Raw genomic sequence first — 16,212 nt, forward strand, 5'->3', positions numbered from 1 at the left:
AGTTTAAAAATACAGCACCTGCAGTAAAAAAAAGTAAAAAAAAAACCTGCAGATTATCAAAGATTTTGCCAGTACAAAATTTTTTATGAAATTCAGCTTTAGACTAAAAAGAATATATCATTGAGGTCTTTCTTCATTGCACCTCCAGCATCTGGCTGTATTAGTGCCTTCCTCTACAAATGTTGTGGAATCTAATATACCTGAAACAACATTTTTTCTGCGTCCACCTCAGTTATAAATCTAAAGTAACATTCTGTATAGATTCTGAAGCAATTTCTATTGTTTGGGTTTTGTTTATCTATTTATATCATTACATTTTATATCCCACTTTTCCTCCAAAGATGTCAAAATGGCACATATCTTCTCCCCCTCCCCATATTATCCCAGCAACGACCCTGTGGTGTAGGTTAGACTGAGACTCCAAAGTTTCTGAGCATCTACTTTACAAAGGTCCAATAAGCAACTATAAATAGTAGTTGTGGATTTAACTTTCTGAGAAGATCCAGTAATTCCTTCCAACAATTTAGGAGGTGCCAAAGTACTCAAAGCAGTTGGTTTATAAATAGACACCAACAGGTGTTGTAATTAAAGATATTGTTGTTCAGCACTCGCCAATAAATGATATATAAACCAAAGTATAGAAAATGACAAAAATTCTCCCAATTGAAGCTTTCAGCTGTATAAATTCCTCAGTCAACCTATTTCTTCTACAAAAAAGACTGCCACTATCTTAAAATTTGAATTACCCCATAATTTGTCACGTGCATATGGGTCAAATTGTAATTGACAAGACAATGTATGGATGTCTCTTTAGCTGCTAAAATGTTATGTGCTATAGATTAGCCACATCCTGAGAATTCTTAAAATGGCCACTAGCACACAGTGCCGTAAACCACAAGATAAGCTTTAAGTTTTTTGAGTTTAGAGGGCACCTGTTCTATTTGTCACCAATATGTTTGGAATACTTATTACTCTTCCCCACCACAACACCTGTAAAATCTCCTAATGCTCAGGCATATAACACTACTAAAAATCCATATAAATCACAAAGACAGTGTATTTGTTGATAAGCTAGGAGGACACTTTCCAGGCATCTATACTACAGTGTAGAAACAACAAGATCCTTATAATGTAAATATCTATAGTATGTATCCATGCTGAGCAAACAGATTAAACAGGCAATTTGTGTAAATGTTGAGATAGCACCGTCTGTGAAAACTTGCAAGGCCAATCAAAAAGGGGGGGAGAAGAAAAATGCATATTTAAAAACCAAGAGAAGGGAGGACAAAAAACCCCACTACAGCTTTCATATTTGATAATAGCATACCTCATTCCCTGCCTCCCATCCCATTGTCTCCTTAGATTTTTCACACACAAAAACAGAACACACTGGAATCCAATACTGCAATAAAAGTATGGGTTGACTACAGATGTAATATGCAAACCACTTACAATTTTGCTGTTAGTCAGTGCTTGTTTGACCATAGGGCTGCTGGTGGAAGGAGTCCTTAGGTTTTTCTTTAAATATTGGTTCAATAAAGTAATGCTTGTTCTTATTTCTGAGAAACTGACTCCTAAATTAAGGGTATATCGGGGTGCAGCTTAACCTATGCATTTGCCTCCATTTGGCAGGCATTTGCTGCTCATATAACAGGCCAATCAGAGTGATGGAAGTCCTGAGGAGATATGGCTTTATTTGGTATTCCTAACATTTGTTCTGTATTTTATCTGTATCAGGTCGGTTTCTGTTGTAGCATCTAATTCATTCTGTAGTCTCTTGAGAATATACTTTGTTTTGAGATAATGGCAGTGAACCTTTCCTTTGTTTACCCAATTTTTTATCTTATTTATTTATGTATTTTATTTCATTGTTATTTTAACTTCATAATAAAGTATCAATTTCTTTTAAAGGAATACAAACATTACTAATACGTAACAATCTGTAAGAGCATAATAAAAAGGTCACCGTTCTAAGCTGGAGGAACGTCCTCAGTCACATCACGATTTAATGCCATGTATGCCTTCGCAATGAAGATAAGCCGTAGTCACTTCAAATTAGTATCTCCAGTCCAGCAGAGATAGCAGAAGAGAAGGCCTTGAAGCACTGGAACATTTCACTCTACATCCAGTGTTGGATTTATTCCAAGGATGTGTTGTTTCTCTGCTTGTACTGGGATGAAAAATGAATGTTGCTGATCACTTATACAAAAGCAAAAAGTAGCAGGGAAATTTACCAAGTAGATAATTTCCTATTACAGTACCATGCTTCATTAAAAATCTCTGTTGATTAGAGCAGGCATCCCCAAACTTCGGCCCTCCAGATGTTTTGGACTACAATTCCCATCTTCCCCAACCACTGGACCTGTTAGGGATCATGGGAGTTGTAGGCCAAAACATCTGGAGGGCTGCAGTTTGGGGATGCCTGGATTAGAGTCTCTTGTGCAATCTGCAAATAGCATAATATGCTGTTTCATTCCACACCAAAGTTCCCCCTTTCTGGCACATTGCAGCAGAAATGCTTTTAACTTAAAATGTCAAAAAATAATAATCAATAAGTTGGCAAAGTTTATCTTTAACCCGTAAAGAGAGGGATGATATCTGTTGAGCCCGATCTGTACCAAGTTGATAATATTCAGGTAATGCCAAGATCTCCCATAAAAGGTTTTCAATGAACTTAACAGGCTGATTTTACTTTTGGCCAGATTGCCAAGAATCCATATTGCATTTTTGTGTGCAAATAATAATAACAATATAATACTTAATAATAATAATAATAATTTATTTATACCCCGCCCATCTGGGCGGCTTCCAACAAAATATTAAAATACAATAGTCCGTCAAACATTGAAAGCTTCCTTTAACAGGGCTGTCTTCAGGTGTCTTCTAAAGGTCTGGTAGTTTTTTTCCTCTTTGACATCTGGTGGGAGGGCGTTCCACAGGGTGGGTGCCACTACTGAGAAGGCCCTTTGCCTGGTTCCCTTGGCTTCTCGGAACTAGGGAACCGCCAGAAGACCCTTGGCACTGGACCTCAGTGTCCGGGCAGAATGATGGGTAGAGACGCTCCTTCAGGTATACTGGACCGACGCCGTTTTCAAGTTGAGGCATTCTAGCCATCATCATAGACTAAATTGCAAGCCCATTGATTTCATAGGGTCTGCTTTGAGTATGATTTAGTTGGATGCAATGCATTGGCTATTTTCCTAAATTTTGACCTACATGTTTTTATTTTTTTACAAACTTACTTTAGCAATGCTGTTGCTGGTGAGAGTGCGTTGGACAGAATGGCTTGTGGCCTTGGTGGAAAACTTGTTCTGCCTATGATAAAAGAACATATTATGCAAATGCTTCAGAATCGTAAGTAATTTAATTTTGGACTCAAGGCAGATGTTACAACATTCTAATCAGTGGTAATGCTTCTGGTGCTGAGCTGTTAAAACAAGTGAAAAATTTCATCAGAGACAGGCTTAAGTAACTTTGAAGCCAGTGGCAAGGTGCAATTTGTTCTTTCAGCAACAGTTCTGAGTGATCTTTAGTAGGAGCTTCTTGTGCAGTTATTGCTTGTAGGAGGAGAGAGCTATTAATTTTTCCTAATATTTAAAGGTTCTGGGAACAGATTCATCAGGATTGATTCTGTTCTGCAATCCAAGATTGTTCTTTATTGTGACTGTAAACCCTTCCTCCAATTCAAGGAGTGTCCCAAGTATGTGAACAGGAGCATCAATGTGTCATTCTCCTTATTTGTCCAAACAAATAAATGGGTAGTAGGATTACATCAGCCTGCCTTACATTCTAACCTTTGCTGTAATGCAGGTGTGGAGAACTAGACCGAGTCAAATCCATACTTTTCCCGGCTCCTGTGAGCTAACATTCAGCATGTGGGCAAGACCACCAATCTCTTACCTGATGTCTTAATTATGACATGTGATTGACAGCTTTCAAAGTCCAGTGGAAGTTGCTATAACAGCTGATCTTTGTTTATAGGAATATACTTTGAAATCTGTGGAGGGGAAAATACTGCTAAAAGCGGAGTATTTTTCCTCTGGAAGGGAAAATCTGTTTTTAAACGACTGGAGGAAGCATGTGCTCCCCTTTCCCAATTCACATTGCTTGTGGCTTTTGATATGGCAGGCCTTGGCTCCTTAATATCAGCTTACTAACCAGGATCTCAAACCACAATGTGCAGCTTGAGGGAGAAAAGGATGAAGGTTGTATTCACAGCTTAGAATAAGAGAGAGAGAGCCACTGAAATTTTCTCGAAGAGATTCATGTTATGTGTAAAAATATATTCCTAGTTTTTGTATGCTTTTTACTAAACAATATTGCTTCTATTCAATATCTTTCAATGCAGCTGACTGGAAGTGTAGACATGCTGGCTTGATGGCTCTCTCAGCTATTGGCGAAGGCTGTCACCAACAGATGGAGGGGATTCTCAATGAAATAGTTAACCTGGTTTTGCTTTTTCTTCAGGACCCTGTAAGTTTAAAGCACTTGGCTTCTTCAAAGTTTGCATTTGCTTCTTTTATGAATTTATTAATCAAAGCTAAATATTTCAGCACCCAAGAGTAAGGTATGCAGCTTGCAATGCAATTGGTCAGATGGCTACAGACTTTGCACCAGGCTTCCAGAAAAAATTCCATGAGAAGGCAAGTAGAAAGCTATGTAATTCAATATCAACCAAATTCATTCTGAGACAATTCACTCACAGTAGCCATCTGTGTTGTAGGTAATTGCAGCTCTTCTGCAGACCATGGAAGACCAAGGCAATCAGCGAGTTCAGGCTCATGCAGCTGCTGCTCTGATCAACTTTACTGAAGACTGTCCCAAATCACTGCTTATTCCTTACTTAGATAACTTAGTGAAGCATCTTCATTCCACTATGGTATTAAAATTGCAGGAGGTAAGACAATCAACTGGAGGATGATTTGAAAGCAGAATTGGTTTGACTAAAATCCTGCTTTGAGATTTCATGAAGTTTTTAAAAAAAAACAAATAATTTTTTTCTCCCAACAGCTGATTGAAAAAGGCACTAAGTTGGTTCTGGAACAGGTCGTTACGTCCATTGCATCAGTTGCTGATACAGCAGAAGAAAAGTTTGTTCCATACTATGATTTATTTATGCCTTCTCTTAAACACATTGTTGAGAATGCTGTGCAGAAGGAACTTAGACTCTTGAGAGGGAAAACCATAGAATGCATCAGCTTAATTGGCCTTGCAGTAGGTAAAGAAAAGGTAAGTTGATAAGAATTAAATAAGCACCTGTGTTTTCATGAGAGATAGCTTTGTGTGCGCAAATACATCCAGAATACCAGCAGCTGGGAATCACAAGGGGGTAGAGTTCTGTTGTAGTCAGATACTGCTTTTGGGCTTCCCATAGGCATCTGGTTTGTTATTGTGAGAACAGGATACTGTACTCTATGGGCCATTGATCTGATGTAGCAAGCTCTTGTGTTATTAAGGTATGCTGACAATACTACTGCTAGTAGTTACAGGGAACCAGGCAGAGGGCATTCTCGGTAGTGGCGCCCTCCTAGTTTTTCAGTTGTGTATTGTGACCTCCAGCCCTCCAAAGGTTTTGTACCCCTGTCTTAGTGCAACATAATCAAGCCTCAGTCAGCCCGAAGCTCACATGCTCCCCTCTTCTTCTCCCACATAGCTAGGAGAAGGCTCTTGAAGCTTTTGATCTATTTTTTGTGTAACCACAGTTTCCCATGTAGTGTAAACCAGTGCATGTGCTCAAAACAATGTTATTTCAGAAAGCCAGCTTCAGAAACTATGGTTTGAAGTTGTCTTGTTTTAAACTGCCCAAAGTTGGTGTTAGCCGCTGATAGTTGATGCAACAAACCACGGTTAACTGAAAAGATGCAAAAGCTCCCAATTTCGTCCTCAGTCACACAGCAGGAGTGGGGAGGGAGTGATTCCATGAGCCCAAGTCATCCTCTGGCTCTTTCATTGTGTAGTGAACAGTATTGTATTCAAGCCAGGAGCAGCTGGCATGGTGAGGCAGTGCTGTGAAGCCACACTCCCAAAACTGGCATCACTGCCATGCATCAGAATAAGGGCTGCGTGGGTGCACTGATAGCTCTCGCTATGTGCCTTTTCAGCCCAAAATCTCGCCCCTATCCTAGCGAGCAGCAGCAACACTGGTGTCAGGAGGCAGCGCTGCCCAAGACATCTGAATGACCAGTTCTAATTCTTTATTAAGAAAGGTATAGACTTACAGCTAATCAGCCTGCCAGTTCTCCTAGCCTTTGCAGACATGGGACGGAGTCCACAACAAGGAGATGACTTGTTCACACCTAAGCAAAAGTGCCCACATACTTTATAAACAAAACAACATGCATCATGCTGCCCAGGACCTCCCATTGCTCCCCCTGCCCGGATGAGGGCATAGGTGGCAAATACCCAACTATTACAGATAGTTCACCTTTTTGGGCCTAGAGTCCAGGACCCCAAGCCCACCGATAAGGGTATCATCAAAGCAAGCCAATTAGTTTATATCAAAGCAAGTGAATATAAGCATATATGAGCTCATTGCTTCAACAACTAGCGTACCAATTAATTGTAGAGTTATCTTGACTACCAAGATGGCATTAGCAGAGCTTCTGTAACAGTTCACCTTTGGTTCAACAAAGAAACTGAAAATAAATTTGGTTTATGATTTTCTGTTAGAACCTTGTTCTCTGCTGTATTTCAATATGTAGTAGGCTATCTCTGTAATAACTCATGAACTCACATTTTCTCCTGGAATTTCCAGGGTTTTTAAGATAACATAAATGACTAATCTAAAGCTGGCATTCTAAATGAAGTAGGTTCTTAGAGGCCAACTAGATAGATCCTGTGGTATCAGATTTCAGTAGCTGATCTGGACTCTCCAGTTCAGTATGGATGGTGAACCCATGTTTATTTGCAACACTACTGTGGTGCTCTCATATCCTTTCTGGTCTCTTACAAGAAACTACTGTATTGTCTTGAAATGTAATCCATTCAGGCTGCTTTGGTGTGGCAACTGTTGCATTTGCGCAGGTGTTTGGATTACATAACTCTGTTTCCATCTGGCTCTCCAGTTCTTTTCTGAAATTTTGAATAACTATACAGTGGTACCTCTACTTACGAATGTTTCTACTTACAAATGGAGCTCCGTCCGCCATCTTGGATGCGGTTTAGATAGGATTTTTTCTACCTACGAATTTTTAGATAGGGTTGCTTCTACTTACAATTTTTTTCTCCCAATGCATTCCTATGGGATTCGACTTACAAATGTGTGTTTGGAACGCATTAAATTCGTAAGTAGAGGTACCACTGTATAAGTTAGCAGCAAGTAGCATCTGAGTGCACTTGGTTTCACTGCTTTCGATGTCACTTCAAATGTTCATAACTTCATTGCAGTGTTCTTGCATTCCTTGGCTGAAACCAGTTTACTCATTTCAAACGTATTAAGTGTTTTACTTAGAAAATAACTATTTAGCTGCCCTGACATGATTTCTTGGTTCTTCCTATTTATAGTTCATGCAGGATGCATCAGATGTGATGCAGCTTTTGCTGAAAACACAGACTGACTTCAATGACTTGGAAGATGACGACCCTCAGGTATGTCAAAGCATTACTTTTACCTTTGAAAGCACCTTATCACTGGAGTATCTCATGCCTGTTGTCAGGGCGGTGGCTGTTTAGAAAGCTGATCCATACTTTGGCCAAAATTTCTGTTACCGCATGCATTTTTAATAGGATCTGTAGATTAAAAAGTTTCTGTGGCAATGTGACTTGTTTTAGTTTTAGCTTGCTTCAAGATTTCACTGTACATAAGTGGCCCAAATCTGCCTTTTTCCAGTTGGTTGTATTTGAAGTATTTGGAGAAGGGAAAAGCTGCGGAACTAATGCTAGCTTTATACCAAACTAGCTAAAGGCTCATTGTGTGATAGACAGAGCGGAGATGAGATGGAAAAAAAATCTGAGACCTTTCTCCAACCCCATTCATCATTGTACTGGGTGATTGGTGAGTTCCAGTCTTCAGTAGCTTCTGCATTCTGCACTTGTCCCACTGCTCTCTGGAGTAATTTTTTCCTATAGTCACTTTCCTTGCCTATAGGGACAGTCTGTATACGGAAAATAGGATTCACTGGGGAAGCCAGATAAGGAATGTGCTTTGTCTGTAACACTGGTGTGGCGCAGTTCCGTGGTACTTTCCTTACATCTTTATCAATGCAGTATTCAGAAACCACTTTTGACTGGAGTCAAAAGTTTTGACTTTTTTATTTCCTGCTGAGTGTTGTGGCTCCAGCTGATTGCAGTTTTTCTTACCTAATGGAAGAGTGACTTTTGACTACCGAGATGAAATGTTCCCTTCTCATCATACCTCTGCCCATGAAGGTACTAGATGGCCTTGGACAAGCTATTCTTTTTCAGCCTCAGCCCTATCTACAGTATGGGGACTTAGAATGCTCCCACTAGAAACCTTCAAAACTACAATTTTGAAATGCTAAGGATTACTGCTCAGCTGTTGCCTGTAGAAAATAATTCCTAACATCAATGTGAAGGATCTGTACGGCTTAATTTTTAAGATGGGTTTGATTTTTGCTCAGCACAGGGAGTAATGCAACTTTTGAGAAAGTATTATTTCAAGGGGGAAAGTAAACAATGGATATTAATTTTCAGATATCGTATATGATTTCTGCATGGGCTAGAATGTGCAAGATCCTTGGAAAGGAATTCCAACAGTACCTCCCTGTTGTGATGGGTCCTTTAATGAAAACTGCATCAATTAAGCCTGAAGTGGCTCTCCTTGACAGTAAGTTCTGAGACTTATTCCATTCTTAATTAGCTGTAAGGAATGGCACAGCTCTTCTAATCATTTTCTCTCTTGATAGCACAAGATATGGAGAACATGAGTGACGATGATGGCTGGGAATTTGTAAATCTGGGTGACCAGCAGAGTTTTGGTATCAAGACTGCAGGCCTTGAAGAAAAAGCAACTGCGTGCCAGATGCTGGTGGGTATTATTTTGACTACGCAATTTGAACTGAAATCAGTATTCAGCAGTATGGAGGCCCTGAAGCTGGCGTAGACTGCAGCTCAGGAGCTGAATTTGGCTCATGGGCAATTAAAATTTAGGAGGGTGCAGCCAGAAGGGTAGAATAGTCTGGTGACTCAGTAGGCTCTTTCATACTATTAAAGATAAGGGAGCATTTGCCCTTGGGAACAGAGAAGATAAAGTAGGATCAACTTTAGTGAAGGAAGGCACAGACAGACTAGATAACACTTGCGGATTGTTATTGCTGTCAAAAGATTTAATTTTTCTGTAAAGTCAAAGGTGTGTAGGAATGAATTAATCATTCCCATTTTCTTTTATCTTTGTAGGTGTAGTTTTCCTGTTTGCTTAGTTGTTTCTTGTTATACCTGATGCTCATTTAATAATTGTGCAACAGTATTCCGTGCGACACAGTTGGCACTGTGGTCTAAACCACTGAGCCTTGGGCTTGCCAATCGGAAGGTCGGCGGTTCGAATCCCTGCGACGGGGTGAGCCCCCGTTGCTCAGTCCCAGCTCCTGCCCACCTAGCAGTTCGAAAGCACGTCAAAGTGCAAGTAGATAAATAGGTACCGCTCCGGTGGGAAAGCAAACGGTGTTTCCGTGCGCCCCTTTGGTTTCGCCAGTAGCAGCTTAGTCATGCTGGTCACATGACCCGGAAAAACTGTCTGCGGACAAACGTCTGCTCGGCCAGTAAAGTGAGATAAGCGCCACAACCCCAGAGTCGTTCGTGACTGGACTTAACTGTTAGGGGACCTTTACCTTTTTTTATTCCTTTTCTAAAATGCTTACATTTTTTTGTTTTAGGTTTGCTATGCCAAAGAGCTGAAAGAAGGATTTGTGGAGTACACAGAGCAAGTTGTAAAACTGATGGTTCCTTTGTTAAAATTCTATTTCCATGATGATATCCTTTTACAAGAATGTGTCTGTAAATGCCTTGTGAAGTTTTAATATTATAACCTGCAAAATGTTCACAAGTACTTTGATGTCATCCTGTAAACCAGCGGTTCCCAGTTTGCTAAGTACTGGAACCCCCCTGCTTTTCAAAAGCCAAGCCAAAAATTTTGATATCTCTGTGGTAGGTTTTGTAACGTGAATGGTGCTACGCCCCCCCCCCCCCATATCCATGGACTACCAGTTGGGAACCACTGCTGTAAGCTATTTGGAAGGGCTGCAAGATCTTGTCATTGAGGCAGGATAGAACTCCTACAGAATCAGCATATTAAGAATCTTAAAGGGCTGTTAGAATGGTACCCCTCTTCTTTAAGGCTTTTCCGTGGCAAATGTGCATAATTCTGCCTTGCTTTCCATATTTAGGGATGGGGAATCTCCAGCTTACAAGCTGAATGTGACCTATAGCATCTCCCCATCCAGCCCACAGCCTCCAAAATAACTACCGTACTTCCATTAATGCCACCAGTGGGAACTTTTGTAAGCCTGATTGCCACATGGGGATGATTTTAAGGGGGGAGCTTCACAGCTGAGAAAGGAAGAGTTAAATCTCCTTTCTCCATGCACTGTAACACACACAAATTCCTCTCCACATATACTAGTTGGGCTCAAAAACAGCTTGTGCTGGTGGAAACTGATTTTTAATCCTAATTGTTTAGGCCGGGAAGAAGGGATTTTATGTAAGAGAGAGGGAGTGTGTGAGTCAGCAGTTCAAAGTCTCGCCCAGTGTTGACATGCAGTCCAAACAAATTTCACCAAAAGGGTTGTGGTCCTCAAGGGGAGGGGGTTATCCAACCCCTGGTGTATAGGATTCTAATTTAGCTGCAATGATGCAAAGGCCTATATTCAGCTAAGGCAACATTGAAGGATCACACCACCAGTTTTGAACATTACGTGGAGGTGTTTTACTAATTTGCCTTCATTTTGAAAGGATAGGCAATATTTAAACACCTTTTCAAATGTAAAATTGCTAAGCACTATACCATTTATCCTTCCAAGTTGTCCAAAATGTAATCCAGGAATCAATATTGTTTACCTAGATTTCTAAAGTGTGCTCTACTTCGTTTGTTTTTTACTTCATTGAGTGGAATCAAATTGTAACAGGTATATAATGTTCTATGCTTAAGTGTAATTTAAAATCGAATCCTGAACTGGGAAAAGTGGGATTCGATCATAGTCTCAAGAAGGAAACTATATGGTTGGTAGTTGTCTGACACTGGTAAAAAAAATGTTTGGCAGTCATTTACCTTAATGAATTCAACGTGTTCGTGTGGCAGCTGCAGAATCTATGCCTTTGCTCCTGGAATGTGCAAGAGTTCGTGGCCCAGAATACCTCACCCAGATGTGGCATTTTATGTGTGATGCCCTTATCAAGGCCATAGGGACAGAACCTGACTCAGATGTACTGTCAGAAATAATGCATTCTTTTGCCAAGGTAATAGTTTACTTCGCATGAGCTACCTTTCCTGTCTCTCTGAATAGAAAATGTTATATTTTCAGTAAGGAGAAATAAAAGAGAATTTAAATTAATGATTTTCATGTTGTCCTAGTGCTCCTGTTTTATCTGAATTTGGATAAGCAGGTGCAAGGAGCTCACACTCCCCCTCCTTACAAGAAGGCTCACACTCCCCCTCCTTACAAGAAGCAATTAGAAATCACCTTTTGTAGCAAAGCACTAACCACTAACTAAAAGCAAAAAGTTCTGTTTGCCTCTAATGGAGACGAAGGGAAGAGGAAAAGATGAACCTGGAGATCGCTATATATTCCCAAGCTTTCAAACCAAGAATACAGTTATTGTCTAAGAATTTTTGTGCAAAGGCAGAGCAGTATTACCATTGTGAAGCAGAGTATATTTAGCAATCAACTTTAGGTGCCTTGTTACTAAGATTATATTGTTTGTCAATTTCTTTTGAAAGACATCAAGTTGTCAAACAAACTTGCCAGTTTTCTTACAAAACTGATGCAACAGCGAAAGGTTGTTAAAGTTTAAATTGTTAGTGAATGAAAACTCCTAGTTCCCACTGTTTAGTTTGAAAGCACGTCAAAGTGCAAGTAGATAAATAGGTACTGCTACAGCGGGAAGGTAAACGGCGTTTCCATGTGCTGCTCTGGTTCGCCAGAAGCGGCTTTGTCATGCTGGCCACATGACCTGGAAGCTATACGCCGGCTCCCTCGGCCAATAATGCAAGATGAGCGCGCAACCCCAGAGTCGGTCACGACTGGACCTAATGGTAAGGGGTCCCTTTACCTTTAGTGCCTTACATTGGGACGTGGATGGCGCTGTGGTCTTAACCACTGAGCCTAGCGCTTGCCGATCAGAAGGTCAGCAGTTCGAATCCCCACAACGGGGTGAACTCCCGTTGCTCGGTCCCTGCTCCTACCAACCTAGCAGTTTGAAAGCACGTCAAGTGCAAGTCAATAAATAGGTACCGCTGTGGTGGGAAGGTAAATGGCGTTTTCGTTCGCTGCTCTGGTTTGCCAGAAGCAGCTTACTCATGCTGGCCACATGACTCACTCAGAAGCTAGCTGTGGACAAACGCCAGCTTCCTCGGCCAGTAAAGCGAGATGAGTGCTGCAACCCCAGAGTCGTCCGCGACTGGACTTAATGGCCAGGAGTCCTTTTACCTTTACCTAGCCTTGCATTAAAAACTGGTAATCCAAATTAGGTAGATTTAGATATTTATGTAGTTTGCAATTTAAGTGATTTGATTAGTGCATGGAAAGTCCCTGTCGAGGATTGATTGATTTAAAATTTATTTTTAATGCAATTACTTACAAAAGACCATAAGCATAGCGGGTAATCTTTGAGAAGACAATTCTTTCACAAGAAGGAATGACTTTTCTAAGATCATGCCTGTGGCAATGTTTGTTCATAATCTAAAAGCAATAAAAGGGAAATTTAATTTATTTAAAGCTCATACTATTAATATTTTACACAAGCTTTGTAATATAGCCAATAAAATGAAGTAGGGAGAAGCAGGTATACCAGCTTGAGTTCTTTGGAGGAAAGGTGGGATGTAAATAATATGGTTAGTTATTTTTTATTAGATATAGAGTGTTTTGGAAAGTGTTACTTGAAATTGTTTGAACATCATTTTTCAAGCTGATGAACTTTTATTTCATTAGTGTATTGAAGTAATGGGAGATGGCTGCCTTAACAATGAACACTTTGAAGAACTTGGGGGAATATTGAAAGGAAAACTGGAAGAGCACTTTAAAAATCAAGAATTAAGGCAAGGTAAGCTTAATTAAGGGTGCTTAATGTCATCCAAATATTTCTCAAGGCACAGCTAAATTTTACTAACAATGGTTCACAAAAAAGAGGTAAATAAGTAATATGTATGGTGAACCACAACCTATACCATTGTTAAACACTGTTGTCAAGTGCCAGCCCAAGAAAGCACTAAATTCCTTAAACAAGATGATAATTCTATATCTCAGTAGCTACAGCAATATTTCTGAGTAAAGCTTGATACAGCTTTTTTCTTATTTTAGTATATTTATTTCAGGTATTTAATATTCTGCTAAATATTCAGAATTTCCAAGCTGAATAAGAACAATTAAAATTCCTTCTAGAAACATGAAACTACCTTAACTTGTATCGGGATAGGTTGCCATTTATTGCTGCACGTCATCATCCAAAGGTCCTTCTATCCTTTTTAGAGCAAATCTCCCGTCCCTTGGGTTGATCTACCAAATAATTGCCCTCTGCTCCTTTTCTACATCTTTCTTCTTGCAGCAAGCCTGAACATTTCTGAAAGCAGCCATGCTAATACATTAACAATTTGCTTTTTAATTAGTGAAAAGGCAAGATGAAGATTACGATGAGCAAGTTGAAGAGTCACTGCAAGATGAAGTAAGTCTTCTGTTGGTTGTCTTCACAAATAGAATATTCTTAGAAGCCATTTCATATTATATAACAGTATGAAATGGTGCTATCGCTTTTCCTCATGCCCGATTTGCAGATAATTTTCATGTTCTTTGGGAAGCTTCTATCAAGTAAATACCTAATAGTCTTGGGTAGGCAGTGCAAAGGTGACACACTTTCTAGATTCTCTTAGGTGCCACTCCACAACATGCTGGAATAAAGTACAGTGGTGCCTCGACTTACGAATTTAGTCCGTTCCGAAGGCACCTTCATAGGTCGAAAAATTCGTAAGTGGAAAAGCGCCATTGGAAACGCGATTTCCCATAGGAATGCATTGGAAACAGAAAAATTCGTAAGTTGAAGCAACCGCATCTAAAAATTCGTGAGTCGAAAAAACCCTATCTAAACATTCCGTTTGGATATCGAGAAATTCATAAGCGTGCGGCCATTTGCCCCATTTGTAAGTTGAAAAATTCGGTTGTCGAGTCGTTTGTAAGTCGAGGTACCACTGTAGATTGTGTAGTAACTATTGATAGGAGACTGTTTGGGGGAACGTCACACCCTTCTGGCATGCTTCCAACTATGGCAGTAGATCACAGGCTGTTTCTTTCAGTAGGACTCTAGGCCTAGCAACTAACTTGAATCTACAGAAACATCCAGATCATGTTGGGAACAATGTAGGACTGGCCATGATTTGATGGAGCCAGTGCTTACTGATCTTATGACAGGAAATTGACCGTACACAACCACACACACGAATATGGCCATCTCTTCCTGATACTGTTCCTTGGGGCCCAGTCCTAGAGAACTGGTGCCCAGGGTTCCACAATTCCATTTGTCGTGGCAAGTACTTTACTAATAGGGATGGAGATCATCCCCACTGTTGGCGCAGCACCCTGGAAGCACTCAAAGCACCTTCAAAGTGCTGCGCAATTCCAGTGACTTCAAGATTGGAAGAAGCATAGCTTGTTTTCGCCTCAGAGACACAGAAGCAAATTAATGAAGCCCAGCCTTCCTGGGGAGTTGCTGTGTTTCTGATGCACTTTGGAAAGTCTGTGCACGAAAATACAGCCCACGATTCCTCTCTAGCTTTGAACAGATGAATGTCCCTGTAATTGGGTTAGGCTGCCAGGTTGTATTGCCTCTCCATTTTGAAATGTAACACTGAGGAAGAGGGGTATTATCCCTTGCCTTGGGATGCATGTCAAGGATGAGACTCTGGATTTGGCAACCACAAATTTGCTTGATATCTGCCAGCGGTCGCAGCATTTCCATCTTTGTGGCAACTATCTGGTATCCATTAAAATATTACATTTAGATTTTATTATACATTGCTGTAAGCAGTCTTAGAAACCAAGTTTGGTTTCATCATCAGGCAGATGCAGCCCTGCCAACAGCAACTATTTTAGGGGACTTCTGAGTAAGATGTAGGGTCTACTTCTGAGTAAGCATGCATAAGGTTGTGCTGGAAGTCCATGACAAGTTGTTTCAGATCGGATATTGAATTACTTTCCGGTTGTGGATTAATACGACAGAAACGTTGATACCTTTATCATGGTGGATTAAGGCATGCATTACGGAAGCCTATGACCATGGTATTTATTTCCAAGTTTAAGTCTGTTTACAATATCTGCAGGGCTCTCCTTCATAATGCTTGCCTTGGTTTTGTCAAGGTACATTTAATCCCTTCCAAAAAGCACTTGTTGGGTCTTTGTTTTCCATGGCCCAGGGAGTTGTCGTGAAAGGGTACAGTAATGGCACTGCTTTTGGGTGAGGGGGCAGCTTGTGCTGTTCTACCTCAATCGGTGGTTCTACAGATTTCTTAGCTGAACTGGGATTGGGGTTATGTAATGGGGGGGGGACAGAGTTAACCCAGTGTTTTCCAGGTGAGTTCTTCCAAAGCAGGTGTTAGATGCAGTCTTGATCAGTTTTTTAGTATTTCAAAATGTTAGCACACTAGTGTGTAAATGCAAAATAATAAACAACTTTGATAGGAGTATAACCTATCTTGCAGAGTGGTCTCTGAAAGAAATTCCCAAGTGAATATCCATTTGGCTGTTTTCTTTTTCTCTTTTCATTGGTTTCCAATGTAAAGCTGCTGGTATGCTGGCCGTTTCTTTCTAAGGGCTGTTCCCCTTTCCCCCATTTTCTTCTGATGGACGAGGGACTGTCTATACTGGAAGGGCTAGGGTTTGAGTCACAAACTTTAAAAACCAGGACAAGTACCATCAGCCTTCCTTTACATCGGTCAAGCCTTCGCTGAGTTCTGGAAGGTTCATTGGATAGACATTCAGCTAATTTCAAAGAAGGATACTTAAGTCACATTTTGGCCAAGCTTTCTGTAAGATTAATATTCAGCTGTAGTTTAAA

General features: G+C 40.4%; 1 protein-coding gene across 1 annotated transcript in view; it reads left to right on the forward strand.

The window, feature by feature from the left end:
• Positions 1–16,212, forward strand: part of IPO5 (importin 5) — a 37,006-nt gene that overhangs the window by 12,517 nt on the left and 8,277 nt on the right. The window contains exons 10-21 of the mRNA XM_035115138.2: positions 3,248–3,354; positions 4,349–4,473; positions 4,554–4,643; positions 4,724–4,897; positions 5,011–5,229; positions 7,504–7,587; positions 8,653–8,785; positions 8,865–8,986; positions 9,831–9,927; positions 11,237–11,409; positions 13,101–13,212; positions 13,775–13,830. Coding sequence (XP_034971029.1) covers positions 3,248–3,354; positions 4,349–4,473; positions 4,554–4,643; positions 4,724–4,897; positions 5,011–5,229; positions 7,504–7,587; positions 8,653–8,785; positions 8,865–8,986; positions 9,831–9,927; positions 11,237–11,409; positions 13,101–13,212; positions 13,775–13,830 — 1,492 coding nt within the window. The remainder of the gene's footprint in view (positions 1–3,247; positions 3,355–4,348; positions 4,474–4,553; positions 4,644–4,723; positions 4,898–5,010; positions 5,230–7,503; positions 7,588–8,652; positions 8,786–8,864; positions 8,987–9,830; positions 9,928–11,236; positions 11,410–13,100; positions 13,213–13,774; positions 13,831–16,212) is intronic.

This window comes from Zootoca vivipara, chromosome 4 (genome assembly GCF_963506605.1).
Source record: "Zootoca vivipara chromosome 4, rZooViv1.1, whole genome shotgun sequence".
Classification (NCBI taxonomy): Eukaryota; Metazoa; Chordata; class Lepidosauria; order Squamata; family Lacertidae; genus Zootoca; species Zootoca vivipara.